The 20,245-nt window shown below is 44.1% G+C and overlaps 1 protein-coding gene across 5 annotated transcripts in view; it reads left to right on the top strand.

The window, feature by feature from the left end:
* epb41a (erythrocyte membrane protein band 4.1a) overlaps nt 1-20,245 on the top strand; it is a 41,362-nt gene that overhangs the window by 2,808 nt on the left and 18,309 nt on the right. For 4 of the 5 annotated variants that reach the window (XM_053231458.1, XM_053231459.1, XM_053231460.1 and 1 more), the window contains exons 2-12: nt 5,381-5,781; nt 6,782-7,210; nt 7,331-7,435; nt 10,265-10,307; nt 10,394-10,469; nt 10,653-10,871; nt 11,140-11,227; nt 14,512-14,664; nt 14,786-14,883; nt 15,137-15,312; nt 16,001-16,251. In XM_053231458.1, coding sequence (XP_053087433.1) covers nt 5,389-5,781; nt 6,782-7,210; nt 7,331-7,435; nt 10,265-10,307; nt 10,394-10,469; nt 10,653-10,871; nt 11,140-11,227; nt 14,512-14,664; nt 14,786-14,883; nt 15,137-15,312; nt 16,001-16,251 — 2,031 coding nt within the window. In that variant the 5' untranslated portion in view covers nt 5,381-5,388. Of the gene's footprint in view, nt 1-3,822; nt 5,782-6,781; nt 7,211-7,330; nt 7,436-10,264; nt 10,308-10,393; nt 10,470-10,652; nt 10,872-11,139; nt 11,228-14,511; nt 14,665-14,785; nt 14,884-15,136; nt 15,313-16,000; nt 16,252-20,245 lie in introns of those variants that run through there. The other variant, XM_053231457.1, reaches the window with a different exon arrangement.

Raw genomic sequence — 20,245 nt, 5'->3', positions numbered from 1 at the left:
ACACACACACACACACACCCCGCATCTCTCTCTCACACACACACACACCCCGCATCTCTCTCTCACACACACACCCCGCATCTCTCACACACACACACACACACCCCGCATCTCTCTCACACACACACACACACACCCCGCATCTCTCTCTCACACACACACACCGCATCTCTCTCTCACACACACACCCCGCATCTCTCTCTCACACACACACACACCCACACCCCGCATCTCTCTCTCACACACACACACACCCCGCATCTCTCACACACACACACACACACCCCGCATCTCTCTCACACACACACACACACCCCGCATCTCTCTCTCACACACACACACACCGCATCTCTCTCTCACACACACACCCCGCATCTCTCTCTCACACACACACACACCCACACACCGCATCTCTCTCTCACACACACACACACACACACCGCATCTCTCTCTCACACACACACACCCCGCATCTCTCTCTCTCACACACACACACACCCACACACACACCCCGCATCTCTCACACACACACACACACACACACACCCCGCATCTCTCTCTCACACACACACACACACACAAACACCCCGCATCTCTCTCTCACACACACACACACCCCGCATCTCTCACACACACACACACACACCCCGCATCTCTCTCACACACACACACACCCTGCATCTCTCTCTCACACACACACAACCCGCATCTCTCTCTCACACACACACACACACACACACACACACCCCGCATCTCTCTCTCTCACACACACACACACCCCGCATCTCTCTCTCTCACACACACACACACACACACACACACACCCCGCATCTCTCTCTCTCACACACACACACACACACACACACACACCCCGCATCTCTCTCTCTCACACACACACACACACACACACACACACCCCGCATCTCTCTCTCACACACACACACACACCCCGCATCTCTCTCTCACACACACACACACGCACCCACACACCCCGCATCTCTCTCTCACACACACACACACACGCACACACACACACACTGCATCTCTTTCTCTCTCTCTCACACACAGTGCATCTCTCTCTCACACACCGCATCTCTCACACACACACACAACACATCGCTCTCACACACAGCGCATCTCACACACCGCATCTCTCTCACACACAGCGCATCTCTCTCTCACACAGCGCATCTCACACATCGCATCTCTCTCACACACAGCGCATCTCTCTCTCACACACATGGCATCTCTCTCTCACACACATCGCATCTCTCTCACACACAGCGCATCTCTCTCTCACACAGCGCATCTCTCTCTCACAAAGCGCATCTCTCTCTCACACACCGCGCATCTCTCTCTCTCTCACACACAGCGCATCTCTCTCTCACACACAGCGCATCTCTCTCTCACACACCGCATCTCTCTCACACACACACAACACATCGCTCTCACACATTGCATCTCACACACCGCATCTCTCTCTCACAGCGCATCTCTCTCTCACACACAGCGCATCTCTCTCTGACACAGCGCATCTCTCTCTGACACAGCGCATCTCTCTCACACACCGCATCTCTCTCTCACACACCGCATCTCTCTCACACACACCGCATCTCTCTCTCACACACCGCATCTCTCACACACAGCGCATCTCTCTGTCTCACACACAGCGCATCTCTCTCTCACACACAGAGCATCTCTCTCTCACACACAGCGCATCTCTCTGTCTCACACACAGCGCATCTCTCTCTCACACACCGCATCTCTCTCACACACACCGCATCTCTCTCTCACACAGCGCATCTCTCTCTCACACACAGCGCATCTCTCTCTCACACACAGCGCATCTCTCTGTCTCACACACAGCGCATCTCTCTCTCACACAGCGCATCTCTCTCTCACACACAGCGCATCTCTCTCTCACACACAGCGCATCTCTCTGTCTCACACACAGCGCATCTCTCTCTCACACACAGCGCATCTCTCTCTCACACACAGCGCATCTCTGTCTCACACACAGCGCATCTCTCTCTCACACACAGCGCATCTCTCTCTCACACACAGCGCATCTCTCTCTCACACACAGCGCATCTCTCTCTCTCTCACACACAGCGCATCTCTCTGTCTCACACACAGCGCATCTCTCTGTCTCACACACAGCGCATCTCTCTCTCACACACAGCGCATCTCTCTCTCACACACAGCGCATCTCTCTCTCTCTCACACACCGCATCTCTCTCTCACACACAGCGCATCTCTCTCTCACACAGCGCATCTCTCTCTCACACAGCGCATCTCTCACACACAGCGCATCTCTCTCTCACACACAGCGCATCTCTCTCTCACACACAGCGCATCTCTCTCTCACACACAGCACATCTCTCTCTCACACACAGCGCATCTCTCTCTCACACACAGCGCATCTCTCTCTCACACACATCGCATCTCTCACACACACAGCGCATCTCTCTCTCACACACAGCGCATCTCTCTCACACACAGCGCATCTCTCTCTCACACACAGCGCATCTCTCTCTCACACAGCGCATCTCTCTCTCACACACAGCGCATCTCTCTCTCACACACATGGCATCTCTCTCTCACACACATGGCATCTCTCTCTCACACACAGCGCATCTCTCTCTCACACACACCGCATCTCTCTCTCACACACACCGCATCTCTCTCTCACACACATGGCATCTCTCTCTCACACACAGCGCATCTCTCTCTCACACACAGCGCATCTCTCTCTCACACACATGGCATCTCTCTCTCACACACAGCGCATCTCTCTCTCACACACCGCATCTCTCTCTCACACACAGCGCATCTCTCTCTCACACACAGCGCATCTCTCACACATCGCATCTCTCTCTCACACACAGCGCATCTCTCTCTCACACACAGCGCATCTCTCTCTCACACACAGCGCATCTCTCTCTCACACAGCGCATCTCTCTCTCACACACACCGCATCTCTCTCACACACCGCATCTCTCACACACACCGCATCTCTCACACACACCGCATCTCTCTCTCACACAGCGCATCTCTCTCTCACACACAGCGCATCTCTCTCTCACACACAGCGCATCTCTCTCTCACACACAGCGCATCTCTCTCTCACACACAGCGCATCTCTCTCTCACACACAGCGCATCTCTCTCTCACACACAGCGCATCTCTCTCACACACACAGCGCATCTCTCTCACACACACAGCGCATCTCTCTCACACACACAGCGCATCTCTCACACACACCGCATTTCTCACACACACCGCATCTCTCACACACAGCGCATCTCTCTCACACACACAGCGCATCTCTCTCTCACACACAGCGCATCTCTCTCACACACACAGCGCATCTCTCTCACACACACAGCGCATCTCTCTCACACACACAGCGCATCTCTCTCACACACACAGCGCATCTCTCACACACACCGCATCTCTCACACACACCGCATCTCTCACACACACCGCATCTCTCTCTCACACAGCGCATCTCTCTCTCACACACATCGCATCTCTCTCTCACACACACCATATCACTCTCACACACACTGCATCTTCCTTCTTCATAAACACTAATTTGTAATTTCATTTGCAAAAATGACGACCACTGGAGAGAGCTGCGGTGTGTGTGCGCGTGAGAGTGAGATGCCGCGCGCGTGAGAGTGAGATGCCGCGCGCGTGAGAGTGAGATGCCGCGCGCGTGAGAGTGAGATGCCAATGAATCTAACACACCTGAGCAATAAGAAACACCTGTCAGTCACATGTTGCAATATGTTTGATCACTTGAAAAATGATTGGGCTCAAACAAAAGGTGCCATGTTCTAAGTTGTTTAACACATCTGGATGTAAATATCAGGAACTGAAAGCTGAAATTCTGATTTATCGTCCCATATTTATCCTTGGATCTCAAACCCAAACGTCTTCAGTGTATAGCAGAAAAAACGAATTAGCCTTGCTGTTCCAGTACTTTTGGAGGGGATTGTATTTCTTTGCTTTGTTTGAAGTTTTATTTATAACTTGGTCATACTGAACATCCTGTAAATACACCCTGTACTGTTTGTCTTCTACAGCTGTATAGTGTAATGGTTTATAATCCTTCTATCAGGCATTACCCAGAAGAGGATGGGGTCCCTTTTGAGTCTGGTTTAGGCTTGTGTGATAATAATTTGATCATCTCTACACAATATTACGCTTCCACGGTACCCAGTGACATTTACTCTGATTATATTACATTACTAGACCTTTGTCAGCCTTTTTTTTACATTTTGCATAGAAGTTCTGCAATTGATCAGAGTACGCTAGTACAAGTCAACCATATGCCAAAAGACCAGTCTTTATCTTCCTAGTAATTTGGTAAGAACTGGAGCGAATGGATGACTGAAATGGGGTTTTGTACTCTTCGATATTAATTGACACCACCTGGATGCCCCGCCCCCTTCCCCCCGTCTTACAGGCTCTCATCTGAACTTGCACAAGTACAGTCACCTTCTGTTATGGTAAATGGAGAATGTTTTGAGCTCATTAATATGAAATCAAATCTGACTTATTATGCTATATGGATAAAACTGAATTGAATTGAACTACATTGCCATAATCTTAAAACTGACCCCACTTTTCTAAACATAAACTAGTGCAGCCTCTGAAGCAGATCCTCTCTTTCAGTTTATCACATGCATTTATACAAATTATTTAGCGGAAGGTAGTTCATTGAAACAGACTAGCTACAGGGCTAGAGACATTAGGTCAGAAAGCTAAGTTTTTGAAAAAAAAAGAAATTAAAAAAAAGTTGACAGCAAAACAGAATGTTTAAAGATGAATGGACAGAGAAGGAGCACTTGAAAGGAAAGCTCTATTTGCCCTCTTCCGCATACATACAGAGCTAACAATTTGGCTAGTGTTGCTCTGAATGGCTAAAAATACGTCAGTCAATCAACAGCAAATCCCAGCTGTAGATAGTTTTTTTTATTATTATGTGTAAAATAATGTGGACATGGACCAGACTACAGACTGGAAATGTGCTCATGTTAATGTCGTAACTGCTGTATAAAGTAAACTGGTTGCTTCAGCCACTACATGGTAGCATGGAGCCATCCTGTCCACTGACATGTGCAAGAGTTTTTGTGGTAAAATTCATTTTTTTCTGTCTGTGTACGTTAACTACAATATTATGCTAAACCACTACATTAGCTAATTACAGGGAAATTTAAAAACTACAGTAGCTGCCACAAAATGGAATCGACCAGTCCTACAAACATAGCTTTACACTGCCATGACAGCGTGGCCATGTTGTCAGCACAATGCTGTTTAGATTCTCGCTATCTCACTATAATGGTCTTGTTTGCTTCTCGTCTGTTCTCAGTGGTTACCATGACGACAGACAAAGCAAACAGTGGACAGAAGAAGCAGGTCTGTGAGCAGCAACAGGAAGATGGAGAGGCTGGAGTGCAAGAGCCTGACCCTATTGAGCCCCTTCAGGATGGACCCTCTGGCTCACCGCTGACTCCTGGAGGCTCAGAGGAGGGACAGCAGCCGAAACCACGACAGCACGCCTCGGGTGGCCGGGGCCTCTCACGCCTCTTCACCTCTTTGCTGAAACGCCGCTCACAGTGCTCAGAGGACGAGGGGGTCAAGGTGGAAAGAGGCCAAGAGAAAGAGAGTCACCCAGATCCCAAAGCTCCCATCGCAGACCCTGAACCTGAGCTACGCAATGAGGGGGAAGCAGCACTAGACCTGCACTCCATTAGCAGTTCTGAGAACCAGGTGAGGACGAGAGAGAAGTACAGGCTTGTATCTAAATCAGTTTCTGAGAGGCTTTAAAAAGGGGGCGTGGCCCTAATTTCACTGTAAAAATGAGCGCGGCACAAAAAGGTACAAAGTTCCATAAGTCATTACTTTTGAACTATTCGTGCTAGATGCGTGAAATTTTAAGCATAAGATGTCTTTAACTTCTAAAACAGAATCTAAAGCTTGATCTGGTAAAAAAAAAAAAAAAAAAAAAAAGCTAATCTAAAACAGAAGGTCCACTGTTGCATATTTGCCAATTTACATGCTTTGGTCATCTATATATCCAGATCTTTCACATTTTCATATCTATTACTCACGTTATAGTTCTTTTTCTTTTTGGAAACTAGGTGTATGTTTGAAAGAACTCAAAATTTCTGATTTATGTGGTGTTAAAATTTTTTAATAATTTCGTGCCTATATATCAAATGCATATTGTAAATGTATGACATGAACTACCATAAAAATAATTATACCACTTGAAAGAACATTACATACATACATACAGTTTTATTTAGGAAAATGCACAAAATATGAAGTTGGTACCTTGAACCAAACTATATTAATTAATATAAGGTTTTTAGATTAATGGGAAAATCTGTTTATACAGTATATACAGTAAATATACACAGTAGTTGTTTCATGGCCATCCCCTGACCTAAGACCCAGTGAATAAGTTTATACATAACATTTATAACCTAATCTAAACTAATATAATATAAAATATATATATATTTTAGAATACTTCTACTTTAATTAAAGGTCTGATTTCTCTGCTATTTTAAAGGTGAGATTAAGCTAATTAACCAGAAGGACATTGTTTTCTGTTTTAGGAATTTCAATGAAATCTCTCTTCCGAGTTTTCAAGCTTTTTGAGACACTTTGTAATTTTTTAAAGACCTTTCCTTGTTTAAGACAGAAATATAATTAGCAAAAGGTGAAACGTCATTTGGGACATTGTCTTTTTTTGGTCCAACAGGTCAGAGTGGACCAAAAAGACACCATAGAGAGTGATGAATTGAAGGTGGAGAAGCGGGAAAAGAAACAAAAGAAAGATGAGATGAATAAAAACAGAGACAAGAAAAAGAAATTAGAGAAAACAAAAAGTGCAGAGAAAAAAGAAAAGAAAGAGAAGAGGAACAAGGACAAGATAAAGAAAGAAGAAGGAAAGAAAGAGAAGGAGAATGAAACAGAAAAAGAAGAAAAAGAGGTAGAGGAGCAGCCCAAGCCTGGGGAAGAGGAGACAGAGGCAGCAGGAGCAGGGAAAATAGAGGGAGACGGAGAACGAGGGAGAAAGGAGAAGACTGCTGAGGAAGAAGTGAAGGCCCTTAAAGGTCAGCGCAGACCCAGGATCATGCACTGCAAAGTCACACTGCTGGATGACACACTGTTTGAGTGTGAACTGGATGTAAGTCTCTCTCTCACACACACACACACACACACACACACACCAAATATTAATGTGAACACTGCCACATTTGCACATCGTTGAGAATGAAGATAAAGCGTATGATGCGTTTGTGTGCAGAAACACGCCAAAGGCCAGGAGCTGTTTGCTAAAGTATGCGACCACCTGAATCTGTTGGAGAAGGACTATTATGGCCTTGCTGTGTGGGAGACATCAGCCATTAAGGTGAATTTGGTTCATTCATTCATACATTAACTGGACTTTAATGAAATAAAAGATACTGTGAGAGATCATTGGATTTCCATTACTTCCTCTGTTACTTTGCCTACACTTCTGTGAGTGAAGATATTATGCTCAGGTGCACTCTTTCTCTCTCTCTAACTGTACCTTTCTGTTTCTAAGTGTACCTCTCTCTCCCTCTCTAACTGTACCTCTCTCTCTCCCTCTCTAAATGTACCTCTCTCTCTCTCTCTCCCTCTCTAACTGTACCTCTCTCTCTCTCTCTCCCTCTCTAACTGTACCTCTCTCTCTCCCTCTCTAACTGTACCTCTCTCTCTCCCTCTCTAAATGTACCTCTCTCTCTCTCTCCCTCTCTAACTGTACCTCTCTCTCTCCCTCTCTAACTGTACCTCTCTCTCTCCCTCTAACTGTACCTCTCTCTCTCCCTCTCCCTCTCTAACTGTACCTCTCTCTCTCCCTCTCTAACTGTACCTCTCTCTCTCCCTCTCTAACTGTACCTCTCTCTCTCCCTCTCTAAATGTACCTCTCTCTCTCTCTCTCCCTCTCTAACTGTACCTCTCTCTCTCCCTCTCTAACTGTACCTCTCTCTCTCCCTCTCTAACTGTACCTTTCTCTCTCTCCCTCTCTAACTGTACCTCTCTCTCTCCCTCTCTAAATGTACCTCTCTCTCTCCCTCTCTAACTGTACCTCTCTCTCTCCCTCTCTAACTGTACCTCTCTCTCTCCCTCTAACTGTACCTCTCTCTCTCCCTCTCTAACTGTACCTCTCTCTCTCCCTCTAACTGTACCTCTCTCTCTCCCTCTCTAACTGTACCTCTCTCTCTCCCTCTCTAACTGTACCTTTCTCTCTCTCTCTAACTGTACCTCTCTCTCTCCCTCTCTAAATGTACCTCTCTCTCTCTCTCTCCCTCTCTAACTGTACCTCTCTCTCTCCCTCTCTAACTGTACCTCTCTCTCTCCCTCTCTAACTGTACCTTTCTCTCTCTCCCTCTCTAACTGTACCTCTCTCTCTCCCTCTCTAAATGTACCTCTCTCTCTCCCTCTCTAACTGTACCTCTCTCTCTCCCTCTCTAACTGTACCTCTCTCTCTCTCCCTCTAACTGTACCTCTCTCTCTCCCTCTAACTGTACCTCTCTCTCTCCCTCTCTAACTGTACCTCTCTCTCTCCCTCTAACTGTACCTCTCTCTCTCCCTCTCTAACTGTACCTCTCTCTCTCCCTCTCTAACTGTACCTTTCTCTCTCTCTCTAACTGTACCTCTCTCTCTCCCTCTCTAACTGTACCTCTCTCTCTCCCTCTAACTGTACCTCTCTCTCTCCCTCTCTAACTGTACCTCTCTCTCTCCCTCTCTAACTGTACCTCTCTCTCTCCCTCTCTAACTGTACCTCTCTCTCTCCCTCTCTAACTGTACCTCTCTCTCTCCCTCTAACTGTACCTCTCTCTCTCCCTCTAACTGTACCTTTCTCTCCCTCTAACTGTACCTCTCTCCCTCCCTCTAACTGTACCTTTCTCTCCCTCTAACTGTACCTCTCTCTCTCCCTCTAACTGTACCTCTCTCTCTCCCTCTAACTGTACCTCTCTCTCTCCCTCTCTAACTGTACCTCTCTCTCTCCCTCTAACTGTACCTTTCTCTCCCTCTAACTGTACCTCTCTCTCTCCCTCTAACTGTACCTTTCTCTCTCTCTCTAACTGTACCTCTCTCTCTCCCTCTAACTGTACCTTTCTCTCCCTCTAACTGTACCTCTCTCTCTCCCTCTAACTGTACCTTTCTCTCCCTCTAACTGTACCTCTCTCCCTCCCTCTAACTGTACCTCTCTCTCTCCCTCTAACTGTACCTTTCTCTCCCTCTAACTGTACCTCTCTCTCTCCCTCTAACTGTACCTTTCTCTCTCTCTCTAACTGTACCTCTCTCTCTCCCTCTCTAACTGTACCTCTCTCTCTCCCTCTAACTGTACCTTTCTCTCTCTCTCTAACTGTACCTCTCTCTCTCCCTCTCTAACTGTACCTCTCTCTCTCCCTCTAACTGTACCTCTCTCTCTCCCTCTAACTGTACCTCTCTCTCTCCCTCTAACTGTACCTTTCTCTCCCTCTAACTGTACCTCTCTCCCTCCCTCTAACTGTACCTCTCTCTCTCTCTCTAACTGTACCTCTCTCTCTCCCTCTAACTGTACCTTTCTCTCCCTCTAACTGTACCTCTCTCTCTCCCTCTAACTGTACCTCTCTCTCTCCCTCTAACTGTACCTCTCTCTCTCCCTCTAACTGTACCTCTCTCTCTCCCTCTAACTGTACCTTTCTCTCTCCCTCTAACTGTACCTCTCTCTCTCCCTCTAACTGTACCTCTCTCTCTCCCTCTCTAACTGTACCTTTCTCTCTCTCTCTAACTGTACCTCTCTCTCTCCCTCTAACTGTACCTCTCTCTCTCCCTCTCTAACTGTACCTCTCTCTCTCCCTCTCTAACTGTACCTCTCTCTCTCCCTCTCTAACTGTACCTTTCTCTCCCTCTAACTGTACCTTTCTCTCCCTCTAACTGTACCTTTCTCTCCCTCTAACTGTACCTCTCTCTCTCTCTCTCTCCCTCTCTAACTGTACCTTTCTCTCCCTCTCTAACTGTACCTTTCTCTCCCTCTAATTGTACCTTTCTCTCCCTCTAACTGTACCTCTCTCTCTCCCTCTCTAACTGTACCTCTCTCTCTCCCTCTCTAACTGTACCTTTCTCTCCCTCTAACTGTACCTCTCTCTCTCCCTCTAACTGTACCTTTCTCTCCCTCTAACCGTATCTTTTTCTCTCTCTAACTGTACCTTTCTCTCACCACTAGACATGGCTTGACTTCACAAAGGAGATTCGGAGACAAGTGCGAGGTGAGAAATTTAAGCGTTACTCATCAGTTATATGCTAATCACTTTCAAGTAGACATTTAAATTATTTTATTATTTATTATATTTAGGGATCAGCTATGACTTTACATTCAGTGTGAAGTTTTACCCACCTGATCCAGCCCAGTTATCTGAGGACATCACCAGGTAAATCTCTCTCTCTCTCTCTCTCTCTCTCTCTCTCTCTCTCTCTCCCCCCCCCCACTGTGTTATTTCTGATTTTCTATGTGTGTACTATTGTAATGTTATACATTTCTACTGTATATGGCACCGATTAGCCTTAGATTGTTTAACGTACGATAGCATTTATATCATTCCTCTGGGCTACAGGTACTACGTGTGTCTTCAGCTGCGCAAAGACATCATGAGCGGCCGTTTGCCCTGCTCGTTTGTCACTCTAACCCTGCTGGGCTCTTATGCACTGCAGTCTGAACTGGGGGAGTATGACCCCGAGGTCCACGGCACAGACTACGCCAAGGAGCTCAGACTCATCCCAAACCAGACAAAGGAACTAGAGGACAAAGTCATGGAGCTCCATCGCACATACAGGTAGCCTCTTACTGTTCATTCGTAAGCTAGTGTTGCATCAGAGGAATGCTGCTATCAGAGCAAAAGATGAGTATGAGTATGACCACAGTATCGGATCAATACCAGATAACTGTACTGATATAATAATTATTTTAAAGAAATACATTCCCTTCTCTTATTCTTTTACAGTCTCCTTGAACTGCCCAAGCTGAAGTATTATCTACTGATAGCTGTACTACGGGCATTTATTAATGTGTATTTAGTAATTTTGTCCTGGGTTCAACTCTAGATCCATGAGTCCTGCTCAAGCTGACATGATGTTCCTGGAGAATGCTAAAAAGCTTTCTATGTATGGCGTAGATCTGCACCAGGCTAAGGTACTGTCAGAGAATTTCTTCTCTTCTCTAAATGAGACGCAGCAGATAATCTTTCAGATCAACAGGACAGAGTTTCTTCTCTTTTATAGTGAGGTGTAAGCAACAAAACAATTCCTCATAGGTCACAAAATAATGAATATTCATGATCGTATAGAAATAGGGCATAAATGAGTTTCTGTATAACATAAACAATAAACAGTGCTGTGAGAATAGAGATTCTCTCTCTTCCCTGTCAATCACAGCGAGATGTGTTTGGCTGGCTTCGTGTGTCTCGGATTAAGCACGTGATAGCATTCGCTGTCTCCGGGTGGTAGCTGTCATATGAGAGCCGGCTGGTGGATGGGAATTGGCAGATGATCAAACTGGGGAGGAAATGAGGTTAAAAATGAATCGCTGGCTACAGCAGGGATTAACCTCTCAACTAGATTAAAGATTCCACAGAATAAAGGCAGTATGTACAGAAGAAACAACATTTTGAAACCCTCTGTGTACACATCCTGTAACATTAATTTGTGTGTAACAGCTGGTAAAGAAAGAGCTGATAAAACAGCTTTACACTGCTATGCCTCTTCTCGTCACTTAGACCAGGTCAATCAGTTTACATCACATCATGAATTTAAGAGTGCCAGATGTTCAGTTTCAGACGTTTGGCTTAAAAGGCAACAAATATGCTGTTTAAGTGACTTGCAGATGAACATTTCATAACATGATCTGGCTCTTCTTCACCGTGTGGATTAATGTGAGTCAATACACTAGACTTCGATACAGATACAGATACAGATAACTTTATCATCATCACAATGTTCAAAACTAATATGATACTATGGCATCAAGGATGCTTTACCAGTTATCAAATACGAACGCTCATTATCTGTTTATTGCACTTAACATTTCTGGAAAAATACAACTTCTAATTAAATTCTTAATGTAATTAATTTAATTAACTAATCATTAATTAAAAATTAGTGTCAGTCAGAGCCACCCTGATACTGTGTCCAAGAGAATTTTTCCTTCTATTTTTATTCTAAAAAATCCACTGAAACTTTAGGCAGAGTAATTAATTATTAGTCAATAAAAGTAGTTATGAATTAAAAATATTGTCTATTCTAGTTCAACTTTATTTTGAAAAACTCCACACGTGTGTAGTATCCTCAGAAACAGCTTTCCAAGGCAGACACTTTAATGGCTTGGAGTGCAGTCATCATCATCTTGAGGAACACTTCTATCTCTTAATAATTATTTCACATGTCTGAAATTGGTTTCTTATTTGCCAGTTTCTTCTTTGAATATTCCATCCAGTAGTTACTTGCCTGAAGTTACTGCCTTGAGCTGCACTAATATGACTTATTCAGAGCATTCACAGCTTTGTATATGTCGTCGTTTCTTGCTCACGTTATGTGCAGAATCAAATCCCACAGCAAAGAGCCAGGCATCTTCACTGCACTGCTTCTCAAGTGGATGTCTTCTTTTAAAGGAGATCAATAAAATTAAATGAAACATATTTCTTAGTTAAACTCAGGCTCATGCAGCTATTTATACTGAAAAGCAATTCTTTATTTTAATACAAAGTGGGTGCGGAAAAGGCATATGTTTTCTCCTCCTCTAATAAAAGAGGAAGTGTGCTCCACTTCTCCAGTGACTAGGGTTGGAGCTACAGGAAATACCTCCAAAGCTGGTGATAGACTCCTCTCAACTTCTCATCTCTTCAGGTTTATTGGTGAAACTTTGTGTGGCATTCACGTCTCAGTCCATCACAGAGTATGGTTTCAATTCTGAGCTCTCTCCACTTCCTGTTTCCTCTTCAATGAGCTGTTTTTCCACAGTGTATTGGCAGTGTACTAGACTCCTATTAGATATTTGTTTCAATGCTTGATGTTTTTTCGTATCGTCAAGGCTGAGACTCGAACTGTGGTTAGCAGTGTGAGGGTCAGATGCTCAAACAGTAAAGCCACAGTGCGGAGATGAACTCGAAACGAGGTGAAAGTTCAGTGAGTTTAATAAAAATCCAAATCCAACAATGCAATCACAGGAAAAAGGCAAAAAAAACAAGAAACAAAGGTTATCCACAAAGTTCAGTCCGGAAATCCGAAGGATTCATCCAATGTAAAAAGACAGCAAAAATTCTCTTCTGACGTGATGCCACAAAAAATATCTTCTCAAGAGAAAAGTCACAAAAATCACAAAAGGTTTTACTAATAACATCAGGCTGAAAACAGAAAACTTACATGAGACACAAAGGGCTGGCCTTCTACACAACTAAACACCAAGCAAAGAAACAAAGGAACAGGGCAACTTATATACACACAGGGAAATCGGACACAGGTGGCAGTAATGAGACAAACCGTCAGAGGGAAAACAACACAGGGGAACAGTGAGGTGGCCGAAACGTAAAACAGCGGGTCCGGGATCCTGACGCATACACCGTTGTATCACAAGAGTACGATTACTCTTACGAGATTAGACGTGAGGAGAATCTGATCTTTTGTCCGAAGCAGGGAACATGGTCAATATCCCACATTTAAATTTTATATTAAAGATATTGAACTTTCTTTGTTTTAAATAAAAATTCTAAAACCTTCTGTTTATTTCCCAGATTTTCAGTGTGATCTCAGACTTTTGGATCCCACTGTATCTTTCTGTAAAGCTGCTTTGTGGCAATGTCCATCTTTAAAAGTGGAATGCAAATAAAAGATGAATTGAACTGACGTTTGCAGATGACACTACAGTAGTGGGTCTTATAAATGACAGGGACATGACTTGCAGCAGAACTGGAGCTGATCACTCTCAGAACTGTCGATATGTGTATCAGCAGAATGAAAAACAGAATAGATGTAGACATATAAATAATTAAGAAGAAGTGTAAAGTGCAGGCTGAAAGCGCTGAATGTGAAAGGCACATGAAAAGAGAGAAGTGTTTTAGTTTGGGCTTTAAGCTGGCCAAATCTGGGGTATTTCTGAGATCTTCTGATGGCTGGTTCACCGTGCTTGGTCCTAACCCTAGACACTGCAGGCCGACTGGTCCCTAGTGATCCGATAGGCTGGTAATCTTGTATTCAAGATGTATTTTATGTTACGGTCCTAAACAACTGAGTGAATTATAGGCATGAATTGTGTGAACAACTTCCAGGTAATTTGCGTAATCTGAATGATGCATACAGAAAGTCAGTTGAAGGACATGTTTAACCCATCTCATGCAACTTAAATAGTGACGTGTAAATAAACTCCGACTCTGAATATGGCCTATATTGCATATAACTGGAGAGATGCTTACGTCTGTCTCTCAGGATCTGAATGGGGTGGATATCATGCTGGGTGTCTGCTCCAGTGGTCTCATGGTTTATAAAGACAAGCTGAGGATTAATCGTTTTCCGTGGCCAAAAGTGCTGAAAGTCTCCTACAAACGTAGCAGCTTCTTCATCAAGATACGGCCATCTGAGGTACACCAAGCACATAAATAACAAAAAGCTTATTATTTGGTTTTCAAATTATTATATATAATTCTGCTACAGTTCCACAAAGGTCTGCTCTGTTTTTGTATGTTCTTAATCTCTGTCCTAGCTGGAACTTTATGAGAGTGCCATTGGCTTCAAGCTGCCCAGTTACAGAGCTTCTAAGAAGCTTTGGAAAGTGTGTGTAGAGCACCACACCTTTTTCAGGTGAGACAAACTGAGACAAACTTTATTACTGTTCTGTAAATGTGGCATTGAATTGTAGACTACATATACAATATACAATAGACAAATGTTTTTAGAAGCATTCTGTGGAGAAACATAGTGGTGATCATCTGAACAAAATAAAGTACTGAAAAGGCACAGAACTTGAATTAGAAAATAGAGTGACCTCTCCTTTAGATATATGTGAATGAGGCATGATTGAGGATCCACTTTAAATATTAGCTGTGCTTCCCAGGTTGACGTCTACTGAAGCTGCCACCACACCCAGAAAGCTCCTGGCCCTGGGCTCCAAGTTCAGGTATAGCGGGCGAACTCAGGCTCAAACACGGCAGGCTAGCTCCATGATCAACCGCCCTGCACCCCACTTCAAGCGCTTTGCCAGTAAGATGGCCTCTCACAGCTTAGACGGAGGTTTGTTTTCTATTTCTCTCTCTCTCTCTCTCCCTCTGTGTGTGTGTGTGTGTGTGTGTGTGTGGTGGGGGATCACTTTTGCTGTATTCTTTAAGCAATGGCAACAGAGTCAGCTGCCTTTTTTTCCACCATATCCATGTTGTGTGAGCACATGCAGGTGTGTTTGCCAGTTCATGCAGGTGTGTTTGCCAGTTCATGCAGGTGTGTTTGCCAGTTCTCAGCAAAATTTCCAGCCAAACCGCTTCTCAAATGCTACACAAAAGACCTGAAACTAGCCCAGAAAGTAGGAAAAGGGAGACGCATTTTCTTCTTTTTCCGTTTTTGCATGAGAAACAAGTTCACCATGGTGTGCACAGATTTCTGATTTGAAGTATTTGCTTCATTATTTATTTGCTTTAATATCTTAATGAATTTGTTTTAAAATCTTGGCAGCTACAGAATATTTTAAAACTAGCCCAAAAAAACACCACGTATGGGCTTGCCATTTTCCACCCTCAACCTTGTTCCAAAACGAGCTTAATTCGGCTTGTCTTCAGAAATATAAGCCTTATTGGGGGATTTCAAATATCTTACAGTTACAGCATATATTGTGATAACAAGCCATTTAGGAAATAACGAAGAAGAAAAAGAATGGTTTAACATGTCTCCCTCTTTTTCTCTGTCCCTCCACCTGATTTTCTCCATTCAGCCATGGTGTCCACCTTAAATAAGACAGCGCGTCCTGTCAGTGCTCCAATCATGTCTCCTATCTCCATTGGCGATACAGCTCCTTCTCACATGGTGACATCAGCCATACAGGTGAAGCACAAAGACGTGGTGACACCCACAAGTCCACCGTCTCACTCAGGAGAGAACAAGATTGAGGTAAAGGCAGAGAGCCGTGTGACTGGGACCTTCAAAATGCAAAGTGTTGCAGTTGAGGACACATCTGAGATCAAGGTACATAAACGTTGATACAAATTCCATGTAATGCTATTCAGTTCTAATGAATAGACATCGATCATATCTAATAATAATTTATTGCTTATTTTTCAGAATGCCTTTATTATGATGATTTTAATGTTTTTCTTTACAGTTTTTCTCAATCGCTTTGGCTCAAATCTCAAATGAGAATTTTTTTTTCTCAAAACAATAAGTTCAGATCTCTGAACAGTTAGTTTCTTGTTCACACCAGATTTGATTTTCTTATTCATTTAAGCAAATTGCACATGTTTTGGCACGTGTGCAAAAGAGTAAGCACAGTTGTCTACAGTTTGCACAATAACTAAATGCACATGACTTGCTGATCAAAACTGGTGAGTTGATTCTCAGTGAAATTGTCATACTCTTTACAACTTCTAAACATTCTTTCATCGTGTGAGCCATCACATGCAAAATGATCCATTCAATTTTCATGCATGTATATTCCATAAATATCTATGACCTGGAATGTTTGTGATGTCTGTTAAATTGGCAAATGACCTGCCATAGTAACAAAATAGTAATCACAATCTTACCAATCAACCAATCAAGTTTGGAAGCATATGTATGGAGCATTCCCACAGCACAATCGTTTCTGAACATGGAGGAACATCACAACCCTGTACAGCATCTACATGCTCATGGAAGAGAAATAAGAACATGTATTAAAATGGACTGTGAATTTTCTGTTTACATGTAACACACTGCTACATAAATAAATGTACTGCATACATACAAATGTGCATATTCTTTTTCTGTGTACTACAGTATTGACTTTTCCCAGTAAACTTTTACCTAATGTTGAAATGTGTATCTATAAAGCTCAGTGTGTTACACAATAAGATTCAGGTAGACAAAACTGACATTCTTTTGTAGTACAGTAAGCAGTCAGTGTCAACAAAAATGAAATCTGTATATAACAAACATTTCCAGGGTTGACTGCCACGGTGAAAAAACATGTTCTAATCGTCCTGACACGGCTCACACGGTGACTAAAAAACTTTTCATGTTGGTGGCCAATTTACTGACACAGTAACTAGGTTTTGAAGCATGAATTAAATGTTTTGGGTGAGTTACTACATTTTGCAGACATGCAGTAGGGTTGTGATGACCCAGAAAACAGTTGTGACAATTGCGCTTTCAGTTTAGAGGATGTTAAAACTCTTTCAGAAAATGAGCCAAAGTGATTGAGAAGATCTGTAGTATGTATTATTTCACCATTATCCCACAGCGCTGTTGAATTCTCGAATCTGAAGGTGTGGAATAATTGCAGCTCTGACAGCACAGTTCCGGCTGTGTGAATAATACTAAATGAATAAAAGAAACAGTTGTTATTTAGCTAATAAAAATGTAGAATTGCTGATATTTGAATTTTTCTGTAAGAAGATGTTATTCAGCATTCATGGAAGGAGTCTCCAGTGTCAGTGCTTTGTAACAGTCAGAGGTAAAGCTGTAACATTAAGCTCTGTTTCACTCCTTATAACCATCAGGGTGATGTTTTACACCTGGACACCTTCTAGTGTGCATGTGCACCATGCTGAAATGACAGTGACACACTGGGATTTGAACCGAGTATTCTCTACTAATCCCACACTCTCTGCTGAGGCATTTTTTACTGTCTCTGTATTTCTTTCAGGTTTTATATCCCCCTCTGCTCGATGACTAGTGGGTCTGAGACTCCATTCTACTGTTTTTTTTTCCCAGCATAATGTGCACTCTTCATGGTTAAACACTGAGTTAGCTGGTTTCCTCTATATACACAGCTTCAGCTCTGCGTGATTATGAGCCATGCTGCAGGATTCGTGCCCATGCAGCCAATGCCTAAGCACTCTGGAAGTGACACTGATGCTAACATGGCACTTTGGCTGGCACGATTGGATCCTGACTCCGAGAAAGAGATCAGAGTCTTTCAGAAAAGCATTCTATGTGTGTAGCCACATCTGAGAGATGTTTCCTGACAGTGATCCAACAGTTGAATTGCAATGTTCAACTCTGATTTCAGAAGTGAAGTTGATGTAGCCTTTACCAGATTACATACACTGCTGGCAGGCTCCAAACTGACTGATAGGAGGGGAGGCCTGGGTCGGACTGGAAGCTGAGGAGCAGCTCATAGTGCCGAATCCACTGTTCTGTGCAGCACTGGCCACAGGGAATTTCACTATGCCACAGTGTCAGGACTATGTAGAGATCAGTGAAGATTTTTAGACACTCTACTGCACCGTGCCTGAGCTTCAGCTAATATGATGGATTGTAAGCAGGTCGACCTGTGCAGCATGCCTACTGCAGCATGTCACTGGTGGCTTTAGCCTTCAGGTCGGACATCCCCTTTGATGCCCAAGCGCCGGAATGCAGATGTAATGGTGACATTCTGAGATCTTACGACATTGCCTTGTACGTGACATGGACAGGCAATTCGCTAACAGTCTAGCTGCTCACATTGGAGCAGTCACTCCAGTCCACAGCTATTGATGCCTCTGTGACAATGCTGATTGAAACCTCACTCCTGGCAGTGGAACATCTAGGCCAGGATGCAGGGTGGCTCTCCACCAATTCGGTTATGGATGGCACCAGGCGTGGTTGATGCATTATGGTTAAAAATAGGGGGGATTGTTCACTGGGCAGAAACGACATCAGGGCAGTGGGTTCTGATGACAAAACTGCAGGGATGCACTTTTCAGTGCCCAGACTACAGTCTTCAGGTGCTGGCAAATTTCCAATCCCATCAGGAGGCCACCGTGTTCCAAGAACTTTGTTTCCTCTTTTACAGAGGCACACTGGAAAGAGTAGACCCTATGATCAGAGCATAGGGTTAAACACCACATACTTTTTAGTTCAGGAGAAGGATGGTGGTCCTCCTGTTATGTATAAGGTTATCGGATGTTACTAATGTTATGCAGCCCCAGACTCTGTGAATCTTTGCATCTTTCATGTCCCCAATTTTTTGTAGTTTGCCTGTCAGGGGCAGGCCATCAATGTCCTACCCTCTGGTCTTTCTCTAGAGCCATGGGTGTTTACAGTACATGCAGTTTGCTTTGTCTCTGATGGGCAGAAGCATAAGGATATTGCCATACTTGGATGATGGGTTCCTCCACCGAGAAACAGACCATCCAGGACACATCCACCCTCCTTGCTCACATTATGGCGCTCGATCCCACTGTGAACTGGGACTCTAGTACTGAAGCATACCATACGATTCATCACCATGAAGATTCATTGGGAATGCTAGCCACCCTGTTGCTCCAGTGTGTGCAACTAAATCCCAGATACCACAGACAGAAATGCATCCTTGCTTCAGTGAGAGGGTCGCAGTCTCCAACTCTGTGGAGGCAAAAGACTTTTTTCAACAAAAAAAAGGCAGGAAAGGCCAAACCTGTTAGAACTGAGGGTGGGCTGGCTGGACCTCGAGTTCCTTCCTACCTGTTTTGAGACACGGTGACACAGTTCTTACATGGAAGCTCTGCGAGTGGACTCACCGACAGTAAGCTTTTTAGAGACGTGGACTGCTATATGTTCCCACATCCTTCACTGATTCAGTCCACACTACACAGCATTCAACAATCAAACCAAAGGGTTCTGCTTAAGGCCCTCAAAAGGGTCAGTGAGATCCTTGTCCACACTGCTGAACTTACTAGTGGATGGGACACCCTGATCACTCCCTGTGTGGATGGAGATACAGCCTGTGGCACCCCTGGCCAGGCTATCAGTGCCTGTGGGATTGGCCCCTTGGTATGCTGGGCAGATTGATGATAGTCATCAATCTGCCCAGCATACCAAGGGGCCAATCCCACAGGCACTGATAGCCTGGCCAGGGGTGTCACATAAAAGTGTCACATAAAAGTCTGTCATAAAACACTTGAACCCTGGTACCCTTGTATGCTGGTATGCTGGGTGTTCATAGCGTTGCTAAAAGGATTCACGCCATCAGTCTGAACAGCACACTCCCAAGTGTTTTCTTACTTAAATGTAAGTTTGA

This window comes from Pangasianodon hypophthalmus, chromosome 29, assembly GCF_027358585.1.
Source record: "Pangasianodon hypophthalmus isolate fPanHyp1 chromosome 29, fPanHyp1.pri, whole genome shotgun sequence".
Taxonomy (NCBI): Eukaryota; Metazoa; Chordata; class Actinopteri; order Siluriformes; family Pangasiidae; genus Pangasianodon; species Pangasianodon hypophthalmus.
Note: the sequence above shows the minus strand (reverse complement) of the source record. Positions and strands in the feature narration are given on the sequence as shown.